Source organism: Trichoplusia ni, unplaced genomic scaffold, assembly GCF_003590095.1.
Source record: "Trichoplusia ni isolate ovarian cell line Hi5 unplaced genomic scaffold, tn1 tig00003138, whole genome shotgun sequence".
Classification (NCBI taxonomy): domain Eukaryota; kingdom Metazoa; phylum Arthropoda; class Insecta; order Lepidoptera; family Noctuidae; genus Trichoplusia; species Trichoplusia ni.
The window spans coordinates 1-27,578 of NW_020800339.1; the positions used below are offsets into that span (position 1 = coordinate 1).

General features: G+C 35.2%; 6 protein-coding genes, 1 long non-coding RNA gene, 1 other non-coding gene and 1 pseudogene across 8 annotated transcripts; 4 read left to right on the plus strand and 5 right to left on the minus strand.

Annotated features, from left to right (window-relative positions):
* Window positions 1-3: 3 nt before the first annotated feature.
* On the minus strand, window positions 4-4,718 carry LOC113507775 (serendipity locus protein alpha-like; the record flags this gene model as incomplete). Its single annotated transcript, XM_026890701.1, has 10 exons — window positions 4,642-4,718; window positions 4,006-4,066; window positions 3,734-3,925; window positions 3,368-3,619; window positions 2,846-2,965; window positions 2,229-2,622; window positions 1,767-1,948; window positions 1,398-1,590; window positions 537-1,223; window positions 4-318 (listed from the first exon to the last, which is right to left on the minus strand). Coding segments are annotated over exons 1-10 (2,473 nt in total), but the record flags the coding sequence as incomplete, so codon positions are not given.
* On the plus strand, window positions 4,691-5,955 carry LOC113507778 (myotrophin-like). The gene is given in 5 exon segments (XM_026890705.1): window positions 4,691-4,808; window positions 4,810-4,854; window positions 5,243-5,353; window positions 5,433-5,516; window positions 5,763-5,955. Coding segments are annotated over 5 exon segments (351 nt in total). The 5' UTR covers window positions 4,691-4,784; the 3' UTR covers window positions 5,850-5,955.
* A 1,009-nt stretch (window positions 5,956-6,964) lies between these two features.
* LOC113507776 (group XIIA secretory phospholipase A2-like) lies at window positions 6,965-8,465 on the minus strand. The gene is given in 4 exon segments (XM_026890702.1): window positions 6,965-7,465; window positions 7,806-8,051; window positions 8,233-8,329; window positions 8,331-8,465. Coding segments are annotated over 4 exon segments (624 nt in total). The 3' UTR covers window positions 6,965-7,319.
* A 267-nt stretch (window positions 8,466-8,732) lies between these two features.
* Window positions 8,733-10,983, plus strand: LOC113507777 (60S ribosomal protein L13a). The gene is made up of 6 exons (XM_026890704.1): window positions 8,733-8,841; window positions 9,201-9,331; window positions 9,692-9,801; window positions 10,057-10,202; window positions 10,552-10,674; window positions 10,864-10,983. The coding sequence occupies exons 1-6, from the start codon at window positions 8,821-8,823 to the stop codon at window positions 10,945-10,947; spliced, it is 615 nt and encodes a 204-aa protein (XP_026746505.1). The 5' UTR covers window positions 8,733-8,820; the 3' UTR covers window positions 10,948-10,983.
* LOC113507783 lies at window positions 9,923-9,996 on the plus strand. The gene has a single exon (XR_003401918.1). It is a non-coding gene; the product is annotated as a small nucleolar RNA SNORD34 (small nucleolar RNA).
* A 5,237-nt stretch (window positions 10,984-16,220) lies between the features above and the next one.
* On the minus strand, window positions 16,221-16,991 carry LOC113507782. Its single transcript, XR_003401917.1, has 2 exons — window positions 16,826-16,991; window positions 16,221-16,550 (listed from the first exon to the last, which is right to left on the minus strand). It is a non-coding gene; the product is annotated as an uncharacterized LOC113507782 (long non-coding RNA).
* An 89-nt stretch (window positions 16,992-17,080) lies between these two features.
* On the plus strand, window positions 17,081-21,091 carry LOC113507781 (trichohyalin-like). Its single transcript, XM_026890707.1, has 2 exons — window positions 17,081-20,677; window positions 20,753-21,091. Exons 1-2 carry the CDS (start codon window positions 17,442-17,444, stop codon window positions 20,802-20,804), a joined length of 3,288 nt encoding a protein of 1,095 aa, XP_026746508.1. The 5' UTR covers window positions 17,081-17,441; the 3' UTR covers window positions 20,805-21,091.
* Window positions 21,092-21,167: 76 nt separating this feature from the next.
* Window positions 21,168-23,324, minus strand: LOC113507780 (calcyclin-binding protein-like). The gene is made up of 5 exons (XM_026890706.1): window positions 23,132-23,324; window positions 22,834-23,047; window positions 22,313-22,519; window positions 21,930-22,098; window positions 21,168-21,331 (listed from the first exon to the last, which is right to left on the minus strand). The coding sequence occupies exons 1-5, from the start codon at window positions 23,153-23,155 to the stop codon at window positions 21,241-21,243; spliced, it is 705 nt and encodes a 234-aa protein (XP_026746507.1). The 5' UTR covers window positions 23,156-23,324; the 3' UTR covers window positions 21,168-21,240.
* A 468-nt stretch (window positions 23,325-23,792) lies between these two features.
* LOC113507779 lies at window positions 23,793-27,072 on the minus strand (annotated as a pseudogene).
* Between the last annotated feature and the right edge of the window lie 506 nt (window positions 27,073-27,578).

The window sequence follows — 27,578 nt, forward strand, 5'->3', positions numbered from 1 at the left end:
TAGTCTCCAACTGCGATTTTAAACTGTTTAGTTTGCTCTCAACGTAGTCTAGATCATGAATTCGTTCTAACGTATTCACGTTGGATGGTTGAGTGACATTCGCTGCACTGTCTTCCAAAGGCATCTCTACCACACTGGCGTTCACGGGAATGTTCCAAACATGTTTGGACACAATATTTTGATTGTTTACATTGATTCTTAGGACATTTTTTGATTCGTTTTGTTGATAGCTTGTTGCCTCGCCTTTGTCTGCTTTTGGTAAACTTGGTTTTGTGGTGGATAAAACGCTCGTCATGTCGTTCATTTGATTCAGTATATCTGTAAAATAATACGAGTTCAATTAATCCAGGTATATTATAATTTTAAAGTAAATACAGTTTATGGGTGTCAGCAAATAGATGCAGTGATTTTGTTTTTTTGTGAGAGCATGGCTTGCGTGGCTGATAATATAATCAATATATTCTATTCGAGCAAAATTTACTAGAAGTTAGTAGTAATTAAACTTTTTCAAGAATATAATATTTTAAAATACTTGCCAGTAATTTGAAGACTTGTCGTTTCGTCCATAAGACCATTATCGTAAGTATCATTGTTTTCAATATTAATGTCTACCTCCCTTTTGACAGGCATTTTACACTGCCTACTCAAAACGGCTTTTCTCAACGACGGCCGGTTCCTTATCGGCGAGAAGTTGTAAAATATTGAAATAGACGAATCTCTCACTTGGTCCAGCTGTTTGTTCACGAACAATTCTTTCGTTTCACAAGAATCAACATTCGAATCTTCAGAGTTAAATAGACGATCCAATTGAACGGAAAAACTGAGTTCCGTACACATTTTTGTCTTTAGGTGTTTCGTTAATTTTGCTAAAGGTACATTCCTTGTTGATGAGCGTACATTAGTTCTCGCAAAGACGCTTCTAGTCATATTGTTCAGGAGTTTTCTCGGCGAGTTTACGTACGTATCATAATTCTTAAGGATAGTGTGTGTTGCGTTTTTATTCACAATTTGGGGCTCCTCCTCGCCTTCGCAACCAAGCCATTGGTCGTCAGCGTCCTTAGGATGGTGTAAGGCATGTATTCTAGTAACCAGTGTGTACATGAGTTTGAGACGTTTTAAAAGTTGATCTAACGAGACTTTATCATTTTTAGGCATCTTTACATCATAAACATAGTCGTCACCAGAACTCAGTAGGTTGCTAACGATCTTGCATTCCTTTTGAACTGAAATAATAAAATTAAATCTTATAAACCTATCTACGTTTAACAATATTTATCTTTTTGCTGTTGTATGTTGTTTTGTAATGAATTACCAGAAGTAATAAATGTATTCTATTTTATTCTACTTACACTCGTTAAGGACGTCAAAAATACATTTAAAAAAATAGTACATTATACCTTTATCCAAATCACCCAGTAAAACTAGCAGTTTATCATGGTGGCCCAAAGCATCAGGCTCAAGCTTGTCATATACATGGAAGAAGTCAGAAACCATACATCCCAAATTAATCACAGAACACACATCTGCATTCTTGTAACTACCCTCATTTAACACATCTAGGAGTTTCTGGTGCATCATTTGTTTCGTTTTCTGAAAAGGGGAGGATACAAAGATCTTTAATATCAATAATATATTATTCTTCTTTCGTTCTTAATATCAAATTATTTTTATTGAAGGGATAGGGTTTATTGCCACAGCAACGTTTGGGCCTTATTCTGTAACTTTCTTAAATTAAGATATTATTATTATCTTAAAGCTAAAGTTACCTCAGCAAAGGCACTTGGATCAACAATCAAAAAGACGCTGTCTCGAATCTCTTGAACTTCATGAGTCCAAGAGTTGATCATGAGGGCAGCATGGTGACTGTCTGCTGACATCATTAATGCCGGCACTAAATGTGGATCTAGGGCCTCAAGGCTTGCTAGACCACTGCGGAGTGTCACAATTCCTGAAACAGTAAAATTGTCATGAACAACCGCCTTGTGAGCTTCTTACTTAGTCACATTGAGCACAACGTCTTTTGAATACCCAAATCTTTGCTTATTTTCTAATCCCGACGAAAGAAAGAAAAAAATTAAGGAAATATCCATTGTTATTAAAATATATATTTAATTATTAAGAACACTGTGTTTCAGAAGATATCCTGGTCCAGAAAGACAAATAACATTATCGATTATTAAAATAGTATCGAACAATGGATGTCCCAAAAAAAATGGTATTCTACTCACTATTCTGGTCTGAAGAACAACTGACAGCAAAATTTCCAATTTGCAACAATCTCTCATTGTACAAATCAAAGTCCTTCACAAATGAACAATTTTCAGTCACCTCATCTTCACTCTTTATCAGACAAGGACAAGTTCCCTTAGCATTATTATTAAAATGATTCTTCAATATTGCTATAGGAGACTTGATATAACTGAAACAGTGACTGACTAATGCTAGAAGTGCAGTATTTGTGTTAGTTTCTAATGCATACAGTACATCTTTTAAGACATCAATAAGGACATTGACATTTGAAGGCATTATAGGTAGTTTCAGTGTTTCTGGTGTGGCCTTGACTACTGAGCTAAAGTCTCCTTTTATCAATTCACTCAACAGAGATTTTGTTTCTCGTAGGACCTGCAAATGAATCAGAGGTAAAGAAAAATGAGAATAAATAATAAATGAGATTATCAATACTTTTTTTTATAACTGTGTAGAGAGAGTTCAAGTATTCTATTTTCAAATAAATGTTGTTAGCTATTTTAATGTTTCTGCATTTTTTACATTATATAATTAACCAATCACAAAACTTTAGTACAAACTATTTGTCCAGTGTAAAAGTACATTGAAGTACACATACCACTTGGCAGCGCGCCTTCACTACATGTTGATCATCAGATAAGCAGTATCTGCACAGAGTCATAGCGGACAACAGCAGCTCATCAATAGAAACATGGAGCGCACTCACACACTCAACCATCTGCAATCATTTACAAAAAAACCATACATGTGAGGTACATACAAAACATTTATAATAATAACTAGATTTTTGTCCATGGCTTCGCCCGCATCGGGGTCTGTTATCTCACGTTTCCAAGAAAACTTTTCAAACAGTCCGGGTTAAAAACTATCCTATGCTCTTTCTCAAGGTCAACTCTATCTCTGTACCAAATTTCATTAAAATCAGTTCAGTGGTTTAGACGTGAAAGCGTAACAGACAGATAGACAGAGTTACTTTCACATTTATAATATTAGGGATGGTAATTATTCTATGAGCATTATATGAGATTTAAATTCAGAATAATGTTCTCCATTTTTTTTTTGCTTTAATAAAAACTTTTTTAGTTATGTTTTTATGAAGGGTGTTTATGGAGTTACTTACATCATCCTTCCATTGAATAAATAAAGTATCAGACTCCTTGTACTCAGTTTTATAAATGATATCAGCCAATTTACCAAGGATTTCAAATGTATGGTCAATCCAGTTGACAAAGTACATTGTAGTTGTATTGAAAGAATCATCAGCAGATTCACTCAAGTCTGATGATACAGATGTTTCCTCAAGATAACTTTCTATTGATAATAATCTGTTCATACACCATGATAGTCTCTCCAGAGTGTACTGGCGACTCTCCTGTAATATAAGAACAATATTCTGTCAATAAATAAATATAAAAAAATCTGAAACTATTTTCTTTTAATGCAAGTTTTATTTGTAACTAAAGTAAATTAAATATATGTATTTTACCTGTAAATATGTATGGTGCTTATATTCCAGTTTAAAAACATCAAAAATATAAATCAGGCATTTATTTATCTGACTGGAACACAGTGTGAAGACATCGCGTACCCTTGCTACGTTATTTTCGTTTTCTTCATAACACGACAATTTATTGCGAAGGCGAAGTATCAACGGATGAATCTTGTCCAGCAGAAGGCCCTTAGATAAAAAATAAGTCAAGAAAGTTTTAAAGAAAAACAAGGACTAAATACGAACAAGAACATTATTTTAATACTTACCAATACGTGTTTTGTTGCCTCACGAGCATCTTGGGGCAGTGAAGCCAGATCTTCAAAAAGGCTCTTTCATATTTCTTACAACTTAAACTTCGCAGTACAAAGTTTTGCACTAAGTCCGTTAAGGTTTAATTTCACAACAACAAAACAAGTTTCAAAACTTTTCAAATTTATATCGGAGTGTCAACGTCAAATGAAACGTCATATCCACCCTCAAACTCCGCAAATGAGAAAATAAAACATGCGCTTTGGTTTCTGGCTCTGGGTATTTACCGTTTCTTTAATACCAAAATAAAATCGGAAATAATTATATAGAACTATAAACTGAAACATTGATCAGATTGCCTTAGTGAATTCCTTTAGTACCTAATCATACTTAAATGGTAAGTGAGTATAATATGTATTAATCACTTGATTGCCTCATGGTAAATTTCCAATTATTAAAAGTTAAAAGTAGGAAATTTACAAAGTAAGCTTGTTTTTTTTTATTAATTATTCTAAACTGATAGCATAATAATTCAATATTATTCTACTTTTTTTGAAAACTGCCTAAACGCGTGTTTTTGCAACGGAAATGAGCACTTCAAGCCCATAATCATCATTAAATTCGTCAAAATCTGATAATAATGTGAAAGATACCTACTAGATCTCAACAACAGTTCATCGTCAACATCCTTATTTTTGACAGATGTCATGTCAATGAACGCCATAACCATTGTTATTTCGGTTCTGCTGTAAGTTTATCAAGAAAATATTGTACAGCATTTAGAAAGTACGTAAAAATGAGTGAATTAGTTTGGGGAATCAAAAAACGGCGACATAGACCAAGTCAAAGACATAGTCGAAAATAAGGTAGGACTAATAATATTGGTGAATTTCATTGCCCATTTTCCTATATGAATATTTTGTCGTTGGCAAGAGAAAGCGATGTTTTAATTATAATTTATAATCGTGGTGTATTATTAATTAAAGTAATTGGATAATATGACTCAGTGTTATATGTATTATATTTGAGTTTCAACGTCAATGCCGTATTTTCTTAGATCAATAGATATAATCAGGTAGGATGTTATAGGTAATTATTATTCACAGAGCGGTGTCATAAGCCTTCAATATGTGCCGAGAATTGCCTTAAAAGTCTGAAATGAGATACGACGTACATACATTACTTGAAATATCACCAATGTAAATTTTAAAGTAAAGTAAACAAGTTTCTGTATAAGGATAATGTCTTTTACAGAATATAGATGTCAATGCCTTAATTGATGGAAGAGTTCCTCTACACTATGCTGCGGATTATGGTCAAACAGCTGTATTAAACTATCTCCTGGACAAGGGTGCAGATCCGAATGTAAGTAAAACATAATATTAGGTACAATAAAGTTGTTATGAGTAACAAACTATGTTATCAGTGAAATGATAATTTCCAGATGGTTGATAAGCATGGCATCTCAGTGCTGTTGGCAGCTATATGGGAAGGCCACACAGACTGTGTCAAGACACTGCTCAAAAATGTAAGTAGGATCAACAGATAATTATGCAGTCCCAAAATTAATGCATGACTTGCAATTTTGCAGTTTGACAAGATATGTTAATTCAAGTTGTAGATGAAATACATTTCAAGTATCTACATTGCAAGATTGATTGACCTACTAACCCTCTTTAAATGGTAAAAGTAGTCATAAATCACTATTTTAAATTACTTTTCTACTTTAACATTCTTCATGACTAATTCATAATGATGCCTTTTTTCATTACAGGGTGCGTCTAAAAACGGAAAAACCCCAGATGGAACACCATATCTTGAAGCTGCTGAAAAAGAAGAAATAAAAGAACTTCTCACATAGAATGTATATGTAATCAGAACTGTAATAAGCAATCGCTCACGTTTTTGATTTGATGCTAAGGAAAAATCACTAAGATCAAACAATAAATTAATCTATTATAAAATATTTTTACATGCATTTATTTACATTGTAATGAATTATTTTTATACGCTCAACATATTGAAATATAAAATATGTATTTGATTATGCGTCCATTTTGTAGTTTGTGTATCTATAAAGGCCTGACCCCTCTTAAAGGGTTAATTATAGCCACTTGAAATGTGATGGTTAGCTCATCCTTCCAGTGCTTGCATGAGATTTTAAGAAGCCCCATAATCAAAATTTAGCAAATAAATTATTTAATATTAAGGTGTAATTCCAACAATAAGATGTTAATTTTATCGCTAAAATAATAAACTGATAATGAACAATCACAACTTTTATTTTTTATACCAAAAATATATAACTGCATAAGGAAAAAAACACAATCCACTAACAAAACCTTTTTTCGATTGTAAAAACTTACTATACTACTTTTATACAAAGATTCTCTGTATCCTAAAATTACATGAACAAAAACAAATAGGCTTTTAGCTTCCACATGTTCAGTGCCATTTACTCAATTAATCAACTTGACCTCCAACGTTTAAGAAGACTAATTAATATCTTTGGAGCAGAGCACAGAACAACATATTTTGTATATCTATTTACTGATTTTCATGCTTATTTGAGGATACAAAGATTTATAAATAAATGTTGTTACACTTAAAGAATAGCAGCTACGAATGTTTCGACGACATATTCATAATTAGATTTATTCATCAGAAGCAAGAGTTTGATAAACTGCACTCTAATGCTACTAATTAAAATTGCTGATGAATGAATGAAAATTGGCACTATTTGTATATTAGATAGGTTAGGTGCGTATTTTTTATTTACCCTTCTAAAATAAATAGAAATATTATTCAGTGAAGCGAACTTACGAGTAACGTCACATCTGTGTGCAAATAAAGGCGTAGTGTAATAGTAATAATTGCCGAACATTTGGAATCATTATTCTGGCGAAATAATATTTTTTTTATGATGTGAAGCCAGTAGTTTATCCCTATTGGTACAGGCTTGTAAAACAAATTATCTCTCGTAAAGAAAATCATCAATAGATATATTATTGAAATAGTTCACAATTAACATCAAATATTAACAACCAATATTTAACATCATCAAATAAATAAAACAAAATACTTATCTTAGGAGTATCACAATTTTAAGGTTAAACAAAAATTCTTTGGAGAATGGCAAATTAATGCTAATACTACAAAAGGCCTAGACATAGCTACATCATCATAGAAAACAACAAATGAAGGAAAATTGTTTAGTTTCTGACAAGTGACTGGAGATTGTTAATCTAAATGTAGGAGGGATTCAACAGTGCATGAAATTAGCATTCAGGAAAATGTAACTTGTCTACAGGTCTTGGCAAGAATATTATAACTATAAATCCCCGCTTCCTGGATACTTCTTATATTTGTTATTTTTCTGTGGTGGACAGTAGCAGGCATTCTTCTGCGCATCCAAGTATGATTTGCAGCCTAGTGTTAATGTACCAGTGAACAGTAGTTTAGCAGCTGTTTTGCAACCTGAAATGGTAAAAGTTAAGTATTAAACACACTGATTTTGGTTTTAGCTACTTGAAAATCTTAATTTTTTTTTCATATTTATAACAATATCTCACACAAAGATTGCATCACATGTTAAACCATTACTTATTTCTATTTTAGCCAATAAAGCATACAAAATTCACAAAATTTTAGTGTACAATATTACCTAATTTTAAGATATACCATATTTTTTCTGATAAACATTGTATATTATATGCATCTGCCATTGATCACATGCAAGTTTATCTCAGCCATTTACTGTGACATTAACTTGAGACAATTTTCTATAAGCTTTAAATGTAATAAATATTTTACATACCTTTAGTAATAGTATCCCCTGCTACATTAACAGATTTATATGAATCACAGTAGTTGTACAGACATCTCTTGAAGTCCAGTTCACAGGTTTCTTTCCCACTGTTGCATGTATCATAGCATATATCATGGGTATCACAGCATTTTGTCATTTCTTCAAGAGGTAAGTATTCTGATGCTATTTCAAAACCAAGAGAACCACAACCATCAGATGTTGGGACATGATTTCTATTACGCACTGGTTTGCCTCCTGAAATATAAAAGAAAATATCAACATATTTACGTTTTGGGGGATTGTTTTGCAGTGTGCAGTTTTTACAATAACTATAAATATATTGTATGTCGAACTGAAAAAAAAGGAATATATTGCATTTAAAAAATCTACGAATAGAACTCCTATTGCTGAATTTAAATCTCAAAGTATCTCTTACCTTCTGGACAATTGAAAATGCACTCTTCTTCAACGGCCGCATCAAAAACTTCGTGTAAAGATCTAAACTTCTCAGCCACAGTTATGACGTTTTTAAAACATATCACCAAAAACAGACTCGGCTGATAATACGGCATCTTTCAAATTTCGTAACATACTAGAACCCATACCAGTATAGGCATAGGCCACGAACGTTAGAACGTAAATCATTATCTTCCTGTAAGGAATCTCCATGTTTTGACTGTTATGTTATCTTGAGCAACATAAACTGTTTAATACCATATTCTTCTAATTAATACTTTTTAATTCATCCAGTGCCTTACGTACACGTAATTTTTAAAACTTGTTGAATGTTGAGTTAAGAGTTTGACTTGGATTTCAGCCAAAACATTTCGTCTGTCAAACGTCAAAATTTCAGTTACCCTAATGAGAATGAGTTCTAGTATTATAACACTTCAAAAAAATAGTAACTTGTGTCAGATTTAAAAATCGACTACTTGTCTCCCAACAATGGCAACATTTATTTGAGGTCCGTCCGGTAGCCATATTGTTTTAAAAAGTTATCCTTTTCCGTTTTGTTGTCGTGAAAATGACGGGCTTTAGCAATAAGGTGAGAGGAAAAAATATAAAAATCAGCTAAATATACTTTAGTGGACGTAAAAATTTATATTAAATCATTATGTGCTACGTAACCAGTAATTTCTCTCAAAACCATTGTGTGAAAACTTATTAAACCTGAAGATCTCCATGCATCACACGTGCTACCTTGTGTTTTGTACTCAGTTACGAATAGAACAAGTATTAGAAATGATTCTAGCTGTTCCCATTATCTCTCGTAATATTACCAGAAAATTCTGATTGTTAAAACTACGTCCAGAGGAATTCAGAAATGCGAAAAGCGTTAACTATTTTGAGGTTATGCGGTATGTCAGCGACGGTGTTTGACCAGTGTGATATTTCGTATTCCAGGCCATAGTGATCGATGGCCGTGGCCATCTGCTCGGCCGCCTGGCCGCAGTCATTGCTAAGGTCCTGTTGGAAGGTAACAAAGTCGTGGTCGTGCGATGTGAGCAGATCAACATGTCTGGTAACTTCTTCAGGTAAGACCATAGCTAGGTTAACCTAAGTGTCTATTTTCCAAAACCATTTATCGCCCAGCTTGGGCTATCATTGATAGAGGGATGAAAAAATTCAACTTTTAATTAAATAAAGTTAACAGATGATAAACACCACATGATAATAATATAGTGTTTACACCACATGCCGGAATAGATTCAACTGCTCTATTTGCCATATTGCAAAACTGCTTATAATAGTTTGAAATGATGTTATTTTTGGGTAATTTGCGACTGAATATTTTAAATAGATGTTGTTACTTTCTATTGACTGATCCATTATTTCAATTATTTTGTAATGTGATCCCAACAGTGCTGGATACTTAACAAATTAATAAATTTCAGGAACAAGTTGAAGTTCATGTCATTCCTTCGCAAGAGGTGCAATGTAAACCCCGCTCGTGGACCCTTCCACTTCAGAGCACCTTCCAAGATCCTGTGGAAGACTGTCAGAGGTATGGTATCTGTGATTTCTATTATTGAAACCGTGATTCACATCAAATATTGTCTAGTATGTATAGTATGGTTGCCTGCTCATTTTTTTGTGCATACTAGCTCGAAATTATGTTTTCTATGTTTCGCTTATGATTATTTACTCTTTTACCTACATTATTTGATGTCTGTGATAGAAACTATATTATGAAGCTCAATAATCATTCAATTCCCTGCCATGCCCTATTTCATGATACTAATGACAATATCATTCCCAGGCATGATCCCACACAAGACTGAGCGTGGAAAGAGCGCGCTGAGGAGGCTTCGCGCGTACGACGGGTGCCCACCTCCCTACGACAACCGCCGCCGCGTTGTCGTACCCGCTGCGCTCCGCGTCTTCTGCCTGAAGCCCGGCCGCAAGGTATGTATAACTAAACATATTCCTTATGTATATTAGATTGTTCATACTGTTGATAGCAGCCACAGGCGACATATTGCCATGGCACTACTAATTCTTATGAAATGCCTTCTGAACCTAGCAACATGTCATTTTATAGGTATTGCTTCATAAAAACAACAAAAAGCATTAGCAAAGAAGTGCAACAATTTTTTAATATCTTTGTTTAAATTATCTTTCAATGATGTTTCATTTGGGTAATTTGCGACTGAATAACCATGTTGCATAATTTATTATATTCTGAGACTTTAATATTATCTGGCTATAGAAATGAAATTTCAGAATCGAAATTGAATTTATTTATCTTTTCCAGTACTGTCACGTTGGTCGCCTGTCCCACGAGGTCGGCTGGAAGTACCGTGAAGTCGTCCGCAAACTTGAGGACAAGAGAAAGATCAAATCTGTAAAGAAGATGGCCTTCGAGAAGAAGCTTAAGGTTTGTAATAGCACATCTACTTCTATATGTTCATTGCAATTTAATGATCCATTATTGTTATGATGATTACATTCTTACCTACATTATTTGAGTACAAATGAAAAAACCTCTGCACTGATCAATATTCTTTTACCCTGAATCAATACTATAATTTAGGAATTGTTTCTAATAGAGCCAATATCTTTACAGCGTATCACCAAGGAATCCGGCGAGAAGGTTGCAAAGACGACAGCACCATTCACCGCAGTCATCCAATCCTATGGATACAACTAGGATTAAGATTAAATAAAAAAACCTTTGGTTGCCCAATCTCTGAATTTCATTTTAATTATAACCCTAAGTACCTACCTACCTATATGTATAAAGACATTCGTAAATTACTGTTACCTATTGCTTATTATCCACACTTTATTGTAGTAGGGAGGTTTGACTGCTGATGTAAGCAGTACCTCAGTTAGATTATTAACATCTCAACTAAACATTCTATACCTAAATGGTAGTCTAATTCCTTATTCCAGTAATCAGTGGATCACCCCTTTTCATTTGAAGCTTATGCCGAAGTTGTCCATGGCTTCTGTAACAATTCATTTTAGATTATTGATTGAGGTCATGCAATCCATTACTCAGGGCTCCTAATACGTATTAAAAATGGATGGTAGCATTAAGTACAAGCTTATATCAGGAAGTGTTTTGTTAAGCTATGAAACACTAGACTGGGTTGATGTATAGGGTTTTTCAATAAAGACGAGTAGATTTTCTAGGCCCCTAGCGGCCATTTTGTCTTGGTGACGTTCGTCGAATCTTTTTTTATTATTCAGTTTTCGATAGACTCGACTGAACAAATGATAAAACGTTATTATCTAAATCAGTGGAAATGTTGCGTGCATTGCGCCCGCAATCTACGCGGTGGCCCTTCACAGTCGACTCTTCAAGTTGTGGTAGTAACACAAGGCGTCACTCTAATTCTTGGGCTACTCGTATCCGAGCCACTATGAGGAACCGAGGCTGGCATTTGGATGATGTCATCTTCCATACTTAATGGCATATATGGGCCTTTTTTTTAAAAAAATAACCTCACAAGCTACCCGGATGAGGTTCGGATACTACTACTACTACTACCTATCAACTAGAGATATCACTTAGGTTTGGGTCCTATTCTGTATTCGGCTAAAAAGATCAAAATGAATAAATGTGTAATAATACTAGACTATATCAATTTAGTAACTACATCTGTTCAAAGGTAAGTTGCGATGAATAACAGCAAGCTGTAAGGCATATTTGTTGGTTTTCGTCGTATCAGCTTCAGAAAGGTGAATAATGATCAGCAATTTTCGAGTGGCTTGGGTATTGTTTTTCGTAAGCTGACTTCTACCTGTCTGAATAGACCTTGCGATTTAAGCGAATAGGGATGATAACTGGGTATAAAAAGAAAAAATCTCATCAGTTAGATAATTGAAAAGTATGAGACACGTTTTTTCCTTTTTCAGAAAAATTAGGATTGACAAAGATTAAGTGCTTTAAAGTTTAGGAGAGGGGGCTTGTGACGTAACGATATTGTAAAATTTATACTCAATCGTGACGTCACGCGTAAGTTTCATTCACTGTAATTTGGTCAATTTATGTTTGCGGGACAAATTAAAAAATACCTATCCATTAATATACAAAAAACTACAACTTTTCGTAAAAAAACCAAGTAACTTGTAATTTCATATTACCATTTCGCATATTATCCGTAGCGACTTCCAAATGAGATCCAAAAACTAAATTATATTTTTTTTATTTGGTAAATCAAACACTTGTAGGTACTATTATGTATCAATCACAACTTATTATTTAATTTTCAATACATTTCTAAACCAATAATTAAAAAAAAGTGTTGTGCATGTGATTTAAATGGTTCACACTCATTTAAATCACATGCACAGAGACACCCAGACTCGGTACAGGCATTCGTGGATCACACAAATGGTTGGCCTACACGGAGATCGAACCCGCGACACTGCACTCTGTGCGTATGGCGTGGTGACCTCAGCCACTCGACTATCCGTCTTTACATTCAAGTTAACGATACTGTACGACCACGAAGTGATTTTTTTAAATTCAATTTATCATGAAATCTTTTGATGAAATTTGAACACAGCTTTCTCCATTTAGGTATGTAGTTTTCTCTGTCTCAAGTTGTAATGTGCACGCAGTTTACTACATTGAATGATGATGTACGCAAAGAAACTGTTTACAACATAAAAGGCCACAACAGTTATTATTATGAGGCTATTGATACTAATAGGATAAGAACACATGTAAAAAAACGATTTCAAGTTTCTTTAAATTATTTATTTATGGAACCTCGTTTAATTGAAATGGGGTGGCTAAATTAGCTCCATCTTTTATAATCCTACTACTATTATAAAGGCGAAAGTTTGTAAGTATGGATGTATGGATGTTTGTTACTCTTTCACGTAAAAACTACTGAATGGATTTGAATGGAACTTTACCACAATATAGCTTATACATCAGAATAACACATAGGCTACAATTTTTGAGGTTTCTAATGTGAGGTCGTAAAAAAACACATTTTTTGCGCTTACATTGCAAACGCTGACTGAATCCTACAAGATAGACCAAAACAATGTACTACAGTATTGTACAACTTAAAAAGGTCTACAAAAAAGTTCGTGATGGTATATGTTTATCTCTTAGGAATAACCCACAATAACCATTTTTTATTGAGCTGAAGTCCACGCGAACGAAGTCGCGGGCAAAAGCTAGTATCTTAATAATTATTATAAGATTGATCAGAGTCGTTTCGCTCATTTAAAGTATGCGGTAAGTACTTACGTCGGTCGTAGGAACAGCCGCACAATAATTAAAATTAAAATTCTATGATCATAATATATTATGAAATTTATTCTGCATTAGTATCTAAGAGAATAACGGAGTTCCAGACAGGAATAGAAAGTAAGTAATAATTTAATTAGTAATAAGTCATAATAATATGGTAAGAGACCCTAAAACGATGGGATATAGAGTTTAATTATTGAAAACCTTTTATATCCGATACGTTTGGTCGTTCGTTCGACCGAACGAACATAGGTACATACACAACGCGGTAATATTTACCAATTCAGCCAAGGAAACCTTACTAAACATAAAGAAAAAATTTGTTGAAACAAAATTCATTAAAAAATCATACGTGGTCCTTCTTACTCCCTCAGTTGGAGTAAATACCTATTTATTGTTCATGACAAAAGTGCATTCGCATTTTTCCTTTGTTTTTTAATAAAAATCATAAATTGTTGGTGAAAAATACCTATCCTTAAACAACGTGTTCTACATTGACGTCATACAAAATCAATTTATGGATTCTATTTATTGCTCCAGCGGGTTCAATCAGATAATTATTTTACGCGCGGGGACAAATTTTCTTGTGCAGCTGTGTCCAGTGATAATACTGGCAACACAACACGCCTGAAACTACTTGATCCTAGAGAATTTATACTAACTATGATTTAGAATATCATTTATAATCCTGAAATTCGTAACGATGTAAGTATTTAATGTTGTATGAGAACACTACGGAAACCCTGGGAAAATGTGAATTAATATTAATCGCTTAGCGATAGGGGAAACTTGCCTTATTCGTACCCCCTAAGAGAATATGCTACTTATTTGGAAATATAAATAAGAAATGAACATTCAATTGGTGTTTCAAGAATCTTTATTTATTAAGTAATCAACAAAAATAACAAATGGAACTCAAACTTAGATAACTTCTTAGAAATAATTAAATAAAAAAAAAGTGGAAAAGGTACGATTTAGGCTTAAATCTTCCTAAAACGTACCTGTATATTCCTTAATCGTACCCGTATATCTCTATAACAAACTTAAGATCCTATGATTAATATCAGTCTCATAATCACAGTAATTGACATACATAAGTAATAGTAACTATATTGCTTAACTAATCTGATTAGTTTGTCGAGATCTGTGGTATAATTTCTAATATAAATTTAACATTTTAAGTATGCATAGCATATCTTATTGTTGTTTCTAATTCTTTGCAATCATCACAAATAAAATTACGTGCATTTTTGTCAACTCCGGCACAAAGTTCGTGAATCCAGGTTTCACACTCTGTGCACTGTATCATGTCTTCTTTTTTATTCTCTTTACAGAAGAAACAATACCAGCTTTGTTCTTCGTTCTCCTTTTCTTTTTTTGCTTTCTTCGTAACCTTTCTTTCTTCGGATTTCTTCCTCTTGACGACTTCTTGTCCACTTAAATTTTTACATACAGCCTTCTTTTTTGACTCGTTAGGTTTTTTATTTTTTGAATCTATTAACTTATTTTCTAATTCTTTTTTATAAGGACTTTCTGTAAGTACTTGAGATGTTGTTTTATTTTTTACTACCCTTTTTGGCTTATGTAGACTAATCAATGGAGAAAGGCTTTGTATGGTTGCTCGAATTGCGTTTGATTTCGGACTCTCACTGTCGTGGGTTGCATGTCACTGCTGCAGGGGTCTTCGTTGGTGTAATATCAGATGGCAATGCCGCTGGCTGATTCTGTACTTCAATTACAGATTCCGCTGCCACAGTCGAATGGGAGCTAACTGATGGCCCTACATCTAGTAGCTCTTCATAATTATCTTCCAGTATAACATATTCGTCATCTCTGATCTTCAATCGATTGCAAGGCCATAACCCACAAGATTCAAATCCGTGTATGGCTGTCTCCATACAGACAGCTCGAGGATAAGAAATCCCTAAAATTTCTGATATGTTTGCCTGCTTAATTACGGAGTCTGGGTGATTTCTCATCCATGATGAACAAGCAGCATTGAAATTTTGCTTCAGTGGCTTAAAAAATGACCGGTCTAATGGTTGAAGTTTATGTGTGGTGTGCGGTGGCAAGGACAGCATTACAATACCATAGTCTCGTGCAAGGTTAATGGCATCCAAGTTTTTAGTATGCGTGGAATGCCCATCTAAAATGAGAAGAACCTGTTTTTCTTTGGATATCTGCAGCTTTACAGACTTTATGAAATGCTTTAACCAATCGACGAATAACTCAGAAGTTATCCAGCCACTCTCAGAGCAAGTGTATACTGTATTTAGTGGTCCTCCTCTTTTAAGATCGTCCGTCATTCTTTTACGTTTGAATATTAGCATAGGTGGAATGAATTCTCCGGCAGCGTTCATACAGCAGATACATGTTGTGTTCAAGCCCGATCACCACTAGTAACGGCACCAACTTGATGTTTACCCTTAAGAGCTAGAACTTTTTGAGGCTTATGCTACCAGTATTAGTGTATAATCTATGGCTTATGCACTGTACTCAAGCCAGTCTCGTCCACGTTGTAAATTTGCTGGGCCGTAAATTTTCCTTCATCAAGAAGAGCTTCGTATTTATCAAAAAACTCCATAACGGTTTTTTTTGTTAAAGCCTTTGCAGCGAGCCATGCATGTCGGTTCTGGAGTCCTTAAAGATATTTGAGGATGGGTTTTTAAAAATTTATAGTACTATTTCCACCCAGCTAGTTTAGTTTCCGGATTAAATTTGTGAGGCAAACCATATTTTTCCGCTAATTGGTATGCTAAGTGGCGTAAATCACGTATGGTAACGCCAAAAAATCTGGATTCTAATTCCAATATATGGTTAACTAGTTCGTCTTCCATTGCTTTTGTTAAATATTTCGGACGTCCAATTCCTTCGTGCATATTCAATCCTTTTAAATGACGCCGAAATGTCGGTTTTGGAATATTAAATACACGACAAGTTTCATTAAATTTTAAACTTCCATCTTTATAAGCACTGAGGGCTTTTTCCATATCGTCACTTGACCAAGTTTTGTATCGTCGCTTAGCCATGTCGATCTTAAACAAAAAAAAGAAACAATTATTCCTAATTTGTACCGGTACGAAATAGAACAAAGTGATGAGTACGAATTAGGCACAAGTTAACTAAGGATTTCAAATTTGGCGCGTAACAAAATGGCTGTCAGGCTTAAACATAAATGTACAGTAATTTAAAACGCAATTATGTATAGAATCAAAAAAGATGCTTCGAAGTTACATAACCCAGCGTGAAGAAAATTGAAAACCTTATGAATGAACCAAAAATATTACTTGAAAACAGCAGAATTACTTACTTTTTGAATAATTTTAAAAGGAGCGGCAGCATGGAGTCGTTGCTCGGATCACGGAACAATGCCAACTAGTAGTTTCATTTTCTAGCACTTGCGTCGCCACTGCAGTTTCACGAAACGAGAACTCGATGGGGTACGTTTTAGGAAAAAGTACGATTTAGGAAAGTTTACCCTAAGTGAACAAGCGTGAAGATTTAAGAAGAGGTGCCACTTAATTCGAAAGTAAATGTGTTTATAAAAAGTATATGTTGTATTCCAATACAACGAAAACGCATAATTGGGTAAGCATACTGGGTAACAATGAAAAATATTAGGATTACATATATAAACACGTCTATTATGGCCGTAGTTATGTTTACAATTTAGAAAATATCCTGAAATAATGTTTAACCCAAGGATCTAGATCATTCGAGCTACAAAGAAATCTTTTTGCGTGTGGGAAGCTGAAAATTGAATGCGTTCTAGCGCCTAATATGCGTTAGATCGACACAGTTCCGAAGCTGTATAAAAGGCGGTCCCAGATCTTCACAATTCAGTTCGGAAGCGACCGCCAACGGTACACTTCCAACGAATTCATCGCGACAGGAAGAAGTCTCAAAAAATATAGTACACAGTTACTATGAATTACTGGCGTTTACTACTACTTGCGGTAGTCGCGGTTTTTCAACCGATTGCAACGTTCACCGAGCGTAACCTCGTTGATGGAAGGCAAGAGTGTTGTGAGCGTCAACCAAGCACCGCTTTTCGCGATACGAAGACTTTACTTCATGGACGCCACTACCCCGAAACTACATCTGCTCTGCGCCTTCTAAACGACCGTACAGAAATTCGTGAGCATCGTCGGTATGCACTGAGACAGCGTGAATCTGTTATCAGTCGCCTTTCCCGAGGAAGATCCATACGAGACGGCGAAGAGAGGTCTGCAAGATACCCTGCGGTAACAGCCAGATCATCTCGAGTTGAAAGTCGCTTCGAAAGATCTGATAACCATCTGAATCGCGGAGGTCTGGAAACTAACGACAAGGACAGAATTTTTGATAACGTTCGGGATTTAAAATACGAAACTCGAAGGGTAGTCGATCGTTCACCCAGGGATGCCGAAGACCGACGTAATACTCAGGACGATTCCCTGCGTTATATTTCAACCAGAAACAGCGTAAACCGTCTTAGTGATGAGCGTCCATCTAAATCTGAAATGCGAGAAGGAACTAGGCTGAGAAAGTTGCGGTTTGCGCCGAACAGAGAAACTCGTGATATGATAAGGCAGACAAGGGACAGCGCAACTATCTATTTGACTAGTCGTTCTTTTGTTGAACGGGATAGGTTAAGCGTTGCACGACGTGAATCATTAACTCATCGTATAACAAGCGCCAATATTAATGAACGCCGAGAATCGGAGCGTCTGGGTGACCAAAGGCAAATGATTTCTGAAAATACCAGGCTAACCGAAAGGATCCGACTCGAATCAAGGGAAGAAGAGAACAAAGAAAACGTCACCATGCTACCAACCTTACCAAAAACCAAATTTGAACGATCTTCTAAGGCTGAAAACTTTAGGGACTCTGAATTGACAAGAGAAAATGCTGACCGGAGATTCGAAAGAGTTCAGGTTGCCCGCAGGGATAACAGAGAAGCTATGACACGAGATGTTAGTGCCAGGGATGACATAAGGAAAAATACTTTCCGTCGTATGTCTCAAAGAGCCGAGCGAAGAAATAACCCTGAATCAAGGAATAACAGGATCCAAGTAGAAATTCGTGAAGGAGCGAGAGACGAAAGGGTTTCTCGTGATGCTAGAGTTACAGAACGTCGAATTTCTCGTGAAACATTTCAGATGGATCGAGTTGCGAATACGCTAAATGGCAGGAATATCGATGAACGCCGAGAAACCAGCCGAGCACGGGATGTCCGGGCTAACGAGATGGAAAATACAAACCGTCGCATGTCTCAAGAGAGATTTCAGGTGGAACGAAGAATTACACGTGAGGCAAGCATTCGAAATCTAGACGAAAGAAATTTCGATGATCGTCAACAAGTACGAGACGAAAATATTTCTCGAGACACTCGGGACAACAATAGACAAATGTCACCAGAGAGGCTAGAACGAAAAAATGGCCGTGAAACAAACGTAAGGAATATTTTAAATGAAAGGAATGTTGATGAGCGTCGAGAGGTGAGAGATGAGAGGATGACTCGAGGAGCTCGGGAAAACACAGACCGTCGCATGTCTCGAGAGAGATCACAGAGCGAGCGGCGTAATGTACGTGATACGCGAGTTACGAATACCGTGAATGAAAGGAATTTAGATGACCGACAAGAAGTAAGAGATCAAAGGATTTCTCGAGATGCTATGGCCGACAAGACAGAAAACACTGACCGTCGGATGGGTCGCGAGAGACTTCAGGTCGAACGTCGGAATACTCGTGAGGCACGAATTATAAATATCCTCGCCGAAAGAAATGCAAATGATCGTCGAGAGTTCCGAGACGAAAAAATGTCTCGAGATGTTAGGGCTGACAGTATTAAAAATACTGACCGTCGGATTGCTCGTGAGAGATTACAGGTCGAACGCAGAAATACTCGTGAGGCACGAATTATAGATACCCTTACCGAAAGGAAAGTTGATGAAAGTCGAGAGGCCAAAGATGAAAGGATGTCTCGAGATATTAGGGCCGTTAAAAAAGAATACACTGAACGACGAATGGCTCGCGAGAGACTTCAAGTCGAACGTAGGAATAATCGTGAGGCACGAATTATGAATACTCTTGCTGAGAGAAACGCTGATGAACGTCAGGAGGCTAGAGACGAAAGGACGGCTCGAGACGTTAGGGCTGACAATAAGGAAAATACTGACCGTCGAATGACCCGCGAAAGGTTACAACTCGAACGTGGAAATATTCGTGAGGCACGACTAAGCGCAAATGTTGAAAATCGCCGTTTAGAGAGTAGAGAAAACGCTAACCGCCGAATGGGTCGTGAAAGATTACAAGTCGAACATAGAAATAGTATTGAAGCACGTGACGAACGTCGTGAAATAAGAGCTGAAAGGAAAATCCGAGAAGCTAGGGCTGAAAGCCGAGAACATACAGACCGTCGAATATCCCATGAAAGAGAACAAGGTGATCAGAGAACCGACCGCTTAAAAGACAGAAATGTTGACAGTCCCCGTGAAGACAGGAGGATGGCTCGAAACGCTAGGAATGGCGATGAACGTCGTGAAATGAGAGCTGAGAGGATAATCCGAGAAGCTAGGGCTGACAGTCGGGAAAATACAGTCCGTCGAGTGTCGCGTGAAAGGGTACAAGTAGAACGAAGGATTGATCGGTCCAGAGATAGCGTTAATGAAAGGACTATTGATGGTCGCCGTGAAGTAAGAGATAAGAGGATGAATCGTGACTCCCGAGATAATGCAAGGGTAACTTCAGAGCGACAAGAAAGTCGTGAAGATAATCAAATTGGTCGTGTATCCAGTGACAATAGAAACACTCGAAATGTGCGGTTATCTCGACAAATTCGTGAGATCAAAGAACGGCGATCAGAATCACGATTAAACAGAGTAGTTGCTATTGATAGAGCAGACCGAAGAGCCCGTTCAGCCGACCGTCAAAACTACGGAGAAATTAAGGCAGAAAGCGGCAGATTTGACCGTCGTGATCAAAATGAAAATCGGGACCGTGAAGAAGTGGGCCGATCACGAAACGTTAGGACAATCGCTAACATTAATGGCAAAACTGAAAATGAGGACGCCATGAGTGGATCCTGGCAATACGTCTTATACTCATTGCAAGGCGCATACTTGTGTGCTCTGTTCATAAAAATGATGACTCCAAGCATTCCCGAAAAGAGCAAAATGATGTATGTATTAAATTCGCCAAGCACCTCTTTTCAGTATTCACATTATAAGCGTCTAAAAAACTGTTTTGTTTCCAGGTCCCGCTGGTTACCCGCGACTTCTTACTACAATCCCATCAAGGTGGACTAAGCTATGAAACTATGTAATTCTACTAAACATTTTAATCAATACTTATCTTGTAGATTTTATTAGATTCAATGTTATGATCTCTATTCTAATGTATTATTCATAAAGAAATAAATATTGTGTGTTATAATACTTTTTTATTATTTATCCCCAAGATATCCAACGAAACCCTAACTTTCTACAGCCAATGTAACTTTGCACACTTACTAATTGCAGTAGCCTTGGTGATCAATTCCAATAATTTATCTTTTTCTCTTGTGCTACTCACATTAATGATTCAGTAATTAATAATAACACACAGCGCCAACGCATAAATGAGTAGAACCATTTCTCTTACACTTTTAATTAAATTGAAAATGAAACCCATTTTTACAAAAATCTGATTTATTTTCCTTAAAAATAAAATTTTACGCACATACTATATTAAAGTTGAACACATTTACAGATCTAATGTATCTTTCTTCTTGTGTTGTCCTTCATACCAGGCCTTTGAAATCATTCTCTTCATGTCATCATCACCAGTTTCATACCTGTTAGTAAATAAACATATTATATAACCATCATAAATTATTGACCAGAAAAACTGCTTATCATTTTATTGTCACTTTAATCTGACTAATATGATTCTAATATAACATTATCAAGATATTTCATCCAAACAATAAAAATGCAATAGTGATCATTCAATCCTGTTCTAGAATTGGAATTTAGATGAAATTATAAATAACAAACAATTTTTCATATATATCATAGTCTTCTTAAGGTTGTAAGGGTCACCTTACAAGATAATGCATGTTTATCATTAGAATACTAGCCATATATTGAAATGATAGTAGATATATTTAAATGAATGACAGAATGGGCATCAAAACAAGATTTGTAATACAATACTGTTTCCAAATGAATGTCAACTAAAGAAATATTCTTTGCTTTGTTCAAGGCTTGCATTGAAGTCATATAAACTAAAAAATCTATAAAGTGAGTAAAAAATCTATAAAGTGAAAGTAGATTTCTCTTATTTAACAAGTTTCAGTATTACCTTACATTATACATTTTTAAGGTGCGTATAGGAGTAACAATAAACTTTAATTACCAACTATCAAATAGAGATATGATTGTATCACTTACATGTTCTTCATGAGGCTCATGATCGACTCCTGTGGGTCAGACTTGTCCATGTCAGGAGTTGGTGGCTTCATCTTGTTGTTGCGCTGATCTTCAGTCTTCTTCTCAAGTTCCGTCATGTGAGACCATTTTACATTAGGATGGGATTTTGCCAGGAATATCACTACCATATCTGTAAGAAGTCATATTTTAGTATGTAAAATGCTTGTAGACTGTGTTTAATTTTTAATTCTTCAAATTGACATTTTATTAGACCTAGAATTACAATTGAACAAATTGCATCCAAATTTCGTTATTTTTCACTGGCTAATATAATATATTATAAATTCACAACATAATCATATTTAACTTTAAAATAAATCTTAAACAAGTATTTTCATTCTTACCAGTCTTCTGCTTCCAGTAGCTCTCTTCAACATTGATGGAGTCCAGCAGTTTGTTGATAACAAGGAGGTAGTCTTTATTATCCAAATCTTTAACATGTAATTCCATAGACTTTTCTGTGAGTTTACAGAATACTTGATCTTTTGGTAAAGATTGCACATCCTTTAATGTTACGAATATTTTGATGAATTTGTCCGACTGATCCCAACCTGAAAATTAATATTCATATTCTCATAAGAAATCCAGAATCTTATTTCTTAATTAGGTATGGTAGCTGATTTTTAAATTGTCTTTTGTAAGTTTTAGGCATCTAGATATTAGGCTTTCATATCAAAACTTTAAAACCTAAGATGTTTCATATCTCAACATAGTACATTAGAGCATCTTTCATAATGTATTTATTCCAAGGTTAGTATAGAATACTGAATACTACATTGATATTCAGCTTGTGAATAGTATAATTTTAAGATGGTAGAATTTATACTTTGTTGCAAGTCATCTTCACTTCCATAAGATTACTTACCATATCCGTTTAATTTAATTTGATATCTCTTGCTCTGAGCAGGCGCTGTTGAAGGTGCCGGGGTGGATTCAGCCTGAGCATTCTTCGCAATGGTTTCCTTTATTTTAATCAATTCGGTTTCCAATTTTCTCACTTCTAATGAGATTAAATCTTGAGCACGCTTCCTTTTCGCCAGTTTCAACAGCTCATTCAGCTCATCGACATCGCTTCGTAACTGTATACAAATAAATATATTTATCTTAATAGGTTATTCGGCATGTTATTGAATTGATGATGAATATATAAAACTAGAACCTACCTCCTTCATCCTTGCTTCAGACATTTTGGAAAACTATAGTTTTTCAAGACACAATATAATGAATCACTGTAAATAATATATTGACGCTATTCTCTACTTGTAATAAGCAATTTATTGCACTTTGAAGTTTTAACTTTAACCACAACACACTGCTGTCTGACCAGATTTCAATGAATGAATGATTGAGTGTAAAATTTGCTAGGGCAGCAGTTCTAGAACTTTAATGTTGAATGAATTACTTGGTAGAAAATTCTATAACCTTCGATCAATGTTGCCATATATATTACTAAATTTGATTAGGTCCATGAATTTTAGCTAGAAATCAAAAGTTGGATGTACTTAATCAAAAAAATCAAGGCTGAATGGTGTATTTATTTGGATTAAAGGGGATTAACTGAAATGTTTTCGGGATTTTTATCGTTTTATTTATTGTTATAATTGTATCATTTCTTACGACCCGCGCCGCAATTTTGCGAAATTGGGATCGGAATACAGTTTTGTTTACGAGATTTATTTTCGAATGATTTTACGGGCGAGAAAACTTTAAAAAACTTTCGAGTTTAAAAAGTTATTAGTTTCTTAAAAGCATGTGTTCTAGGATTAATACGATGCCAAGCTATCTAAAAAAGGACGGCGGTGGTACTTAAATAATAGACTTGAATGCACATGGAATTATTTATTGAATAAGATACATAGGTAGGATGATGATTAATGGCATATAAACGATAATTACTACAGTGAGATTAAGCAATAACATCGTCGCAGATAGTTCAGTTCTTTCGGTGGGCGCGGTTGCGACGCATGTTGGTTTGGCACTGAGGGCAGTACCATTTGCCTTTCGGTGGGGCAGTGATGCCGACGCACGGGTAGTGGAACCACTCGTACGGACACTGCAAAAGATAAAATACATTTGTTTGTATACAATTACCAAATGAATGAAGTAAATTCGCTGAGGAATTAAAACTTACGTCCTGATTATCGCAAGCAACCATGTCTCCATAAGACACCTGGTTGCAGATACAATAACGAGGTTCATTGGGGTCATAAGTCCATTCCTCTTCCATTGGTTCTTCTATAGCAACGTTGTTGACGACAGTGTTCATGGCCCTAAAAAACAAGAACAGATAGGAATTGTTTGGTACATTTTGATGAAAATGATTATATTTTTTGGCAATATTGGTTTTTAATCTATTTTCTAGTCTACTACAACCCATGAAAATATTTATTTATAGGTATAGTGAGACGTAAACAGATATATTATGTGTGTCGACAAAATAATGACAAATATAAAAGTTCTTGGAACATACACAACAGTAGGCGAAGATGAACGGCTAGCAGCCGATGCGACAGCTTGCGTGCTTGTGTGGGCACCCACACTGGAAGAGCTGTAGCTGTTGCTTTTCCTGGAACAAAAATAGTCGGTAAATTAAGCCATTAATGAGCTACTTGCGAATATTCTCAAACCAAGGAAGGAATATTCAAGTGTTTTCAACGAAGTTTGTAAAGAAGAAAACACTTAAACCTTTTTTTTCTGTTACTTACTTTTGTTTGTTCCTTTTGGTTGAAGAAGCCGAATTATTATGACCATGAGAGGTAGTGTGATGGCCATGAACACTGTTACTCGGAGTGTGGCTTGAAGACATACCATGACCTGTAAAAGTACAAATATTTAGTACTCTGAACTTACGTTATATTTTAGAGTAGCATTGAAAGGACGTGAAGCCCTCTATCCCTACTAATATTATAAATGCGAAAGTAACTCTGTCTGTCTGTTACGCTTTTACGTCTAAACCACTGAACGGATTTTAATGAAATTTGGTACAGAGATAGGATTGACCTTGAGAAACAACATAGGATAGTTTTTGTCCCGGACTTTTGAAGAGTTCTCTTGGAAACGCGATAAAACCGACCTCGACCCGGTAAAGCCGTGGGCAAAAAGCTAGTAATGGCATAAAGAAAGCAAATATAGATGGATTATAAGAGGGCAGGGTTAGCAGAAAATCATATCGGATACTAAAAGCTATGTGTTACCATGATCATGGTGTGTGTGATGAGTCTGCAGCGCAGCATGGTGAGCCAGCTCTCCTCCAGCAACAGCTTCATATGACGCCTTCAGGGAGGCTGTACGGCGGCCATATTGCATCTAGAATAAATATAAATCATATATTATTTATTATTTAAATAAGAGGCAATCCTCACTGACTCTTTTCTTTTGGTAATGTTAAAAATTTAAACTCATGTTCTGATTCCCAAGAATCTTGGCTACAAAAAGTAGATTTATATCTGGAAGGGACGAATAAGGTCAGAATGCTTACCTGTTGCGTGGCTGCTATAGCTTGACTGGCTGCAGCAGCTATAGCACTACCAGCATGTCCGAGAGAATAGGATTCGCGTCCCAAAGCAGCCTGTTAAAATAAAAATAAAATTTATTTACAAGTAAAAACTACTAATTTGACTGTAATATGTTGCTTAAGAACAGGTCATAAGGCAATGTTTTGTGTATAACATTTTTTTCGAAAGTATGTACTTTCAGTTATAATCGGAGTGGTTCAAGTCAATTAAGACGTCAGAATATTATCGTCATAATGAAAACTGCATCAAATTAACTCCTACCTGTATGGCAGAGTCCATTCTAGATAGATTCCAGAGGAATGACCGCGGGACTCACGGTTCCCCCAGCTATCACGACGCTTTTTCAGCTCGGATTCTGTACCTGTTACATGTGACGACAGTTAAAAACATTGAACTCAGAAACCATTAAACAATTTATTTGGAAAATAAGGGTCCTATAAATTCATGACAACCTTCTTGGTTGCTATATTTTTTTATCCATTCACTTTTATGTACCAAATATGTTTGTATTGCTTCACATTCATATTATCCCCCATATAGAACATAGAAAAACTAGATTCCATTCATTCATAATTTTATTTACCTACTTATACTAGATTGCCAAAAAAATTTTAGGAACTTAAATTAGTTGTTCTGACCCATAAAACAACATACCTGTTATCCTTGTAATGATTGTTGTTTGATGTGCTGGTGTGATTGGTGGTTTACATCTAAATCTAGTGAGCGCTTCTCAAGAAGTTCAGTTTTATTCCCTTATTATCTGCTTCTAGTTCACATTTAAACTTATGCAGCTCCGTGTCTGTAAAATACATACAAATAAGTTTGATTCATAAGGTGAGAGTCATAAGTTTGCTTTAATTTGTTTAGAGAGATCCATTATATTTACCCAATCTTCGCAAATATCTGTCAACTAAGTCATACATCTGATTAGCCAGTGCCATCTTTTCATCAGCTTCTCAAGAGTTTTATTGTAGCCTCGCTTGATGTCTGTAAATTCTGTGTTTGCCTTGTTCGTATTTATATTCTCCCACGTCTACATCCACCAAACAGAGTACGCACTCTTTTCTCTAATGTATCCATGTTATCTGTTGATAGGTATGAAAATTTAATTTAGTTTTGCATTTTTTTTAACATTTAATTTAACTAAGTACTATGCAATCTTATTTATTAACACTTACTTTGAACTGATAAATCCATTTCTCGCATTTCAGTAAACCTATCTCTCAGTTCTTGAGGGAGATGTTCAATCACTGGAAAATAAATAAATAATAAAGTTAACACTTGACCGCAATGCATATTTTTAAACTTCCGCGCCACTTTATTAGGTACGCCACAAGGCTACCAACATATTTGTCAGGGTATTACGTCATAGGAGAAGAACAAAGGACATCTTACTTTCTAAGTAATCTTCAAGGTACAGCATTTTGGTGAGTTGTTTTAACGTATTATATATATTAAGACTTAAAAGAACTTAGATCTTCACGCAAAAGAACCAGAAGAACGAAAATTCACAATTAAACTACGCAGTATTGACGTGTACAATATACGACGTCACGCCAAGGGAATTTTTGTAACTAGTGTAGTGGCGAAGGCGTTCTCAATCATTTTGTCGATATCGATAGTTTTTAGGGAAAATAATTATGTTGATTTGTATAATATTATTGTCAACGGTATGTAACATTTTAATTTGTGAGTTTTAAATTAAAGCAAAATTTGTATGGCAAGTTACTATTGCTTATTAAAGCTGCTAAATTATAAGAACCATTTTAAATTAACGTATCTTAATTGGCTTAAGAACATAAAATTAATACTTGTTTTTTTAAAATGATAATGTTTGACACGTATAATGTTTTTAGGCATCATGATTTTATTTCCATATAATGTACGTAAATTTCACTGTACTACATTTTATAATTCCTAATTCGCATTACTTGTGTCAGAGTAGAGAGTCAGAGGTCAGGTAACTTTTTTTTATATATATTTTGTTTCAGTATCATTAACGTTAGGTTTATCTGTCACTTATGATATTTTATTACATTAGGAATTCATTTAAAAAATAATTAACTAAGGCTTCTGTAGATATGTCTACTAAAGA

Excerpts from the sequence above, each read along its gene's own strand:
- LOC113507777 (XM_026890704.1), top strand. The coding sequence starts at position 8,821 with ATGACGGGCTTTAGCAATAAG. Across the intron at positions 8,842-9,200 it reads TGACGGGCTTTAGCAATAAG|GCCATAGTGATCGATGGCCG; the intron begins GTGAGAGGAAAA and ends TTCGTATTCCAG. Across the intron at positions 9,332-9,691 it reads ATGTCTGGTAACTTCTTCAG|GAACAAGTTGAAGTTCATGT; the intron begins GTAAGACCATAG and ends AATAAATTTCAG.
- LOC113507781 (XM_026890707.1), top strand. The coding sequence starts at position 17,442 with ATGAATTACTGGCGTTTACTACTACTTGCGGTAGTCGCGGTTTTTCAA. Across the intron at positions 20,678-20,752 it reads CCCGAAAAGAGCAAAATGAT|GTCCCGCTGGTTACCCGCGA; the intron begins GTATGTATTAAA and ends TTTTGTTTCCAG.
- LOC113507780 (XM_026890706.1), bottom strand. The coding sequence starts at position 23,155 with ATGTCTGAAGCAAGGATGAAGGAG. Across the intron at positions 22,520-22,833 it reads AATTAAATTAAACGGATATG|GTTGGGATCAGTCGGACAAA; the intron begins GTAAGTAATCTT and ends ATTAATTTTCAG. Across the intron at positions 21,332-21,929 it reads ATGAGCCTCATGAAGAACAT|GTATGAAACTGGTGATGATG; the intron begins GTAAGTGATACA and ends ATTTACTAACAG.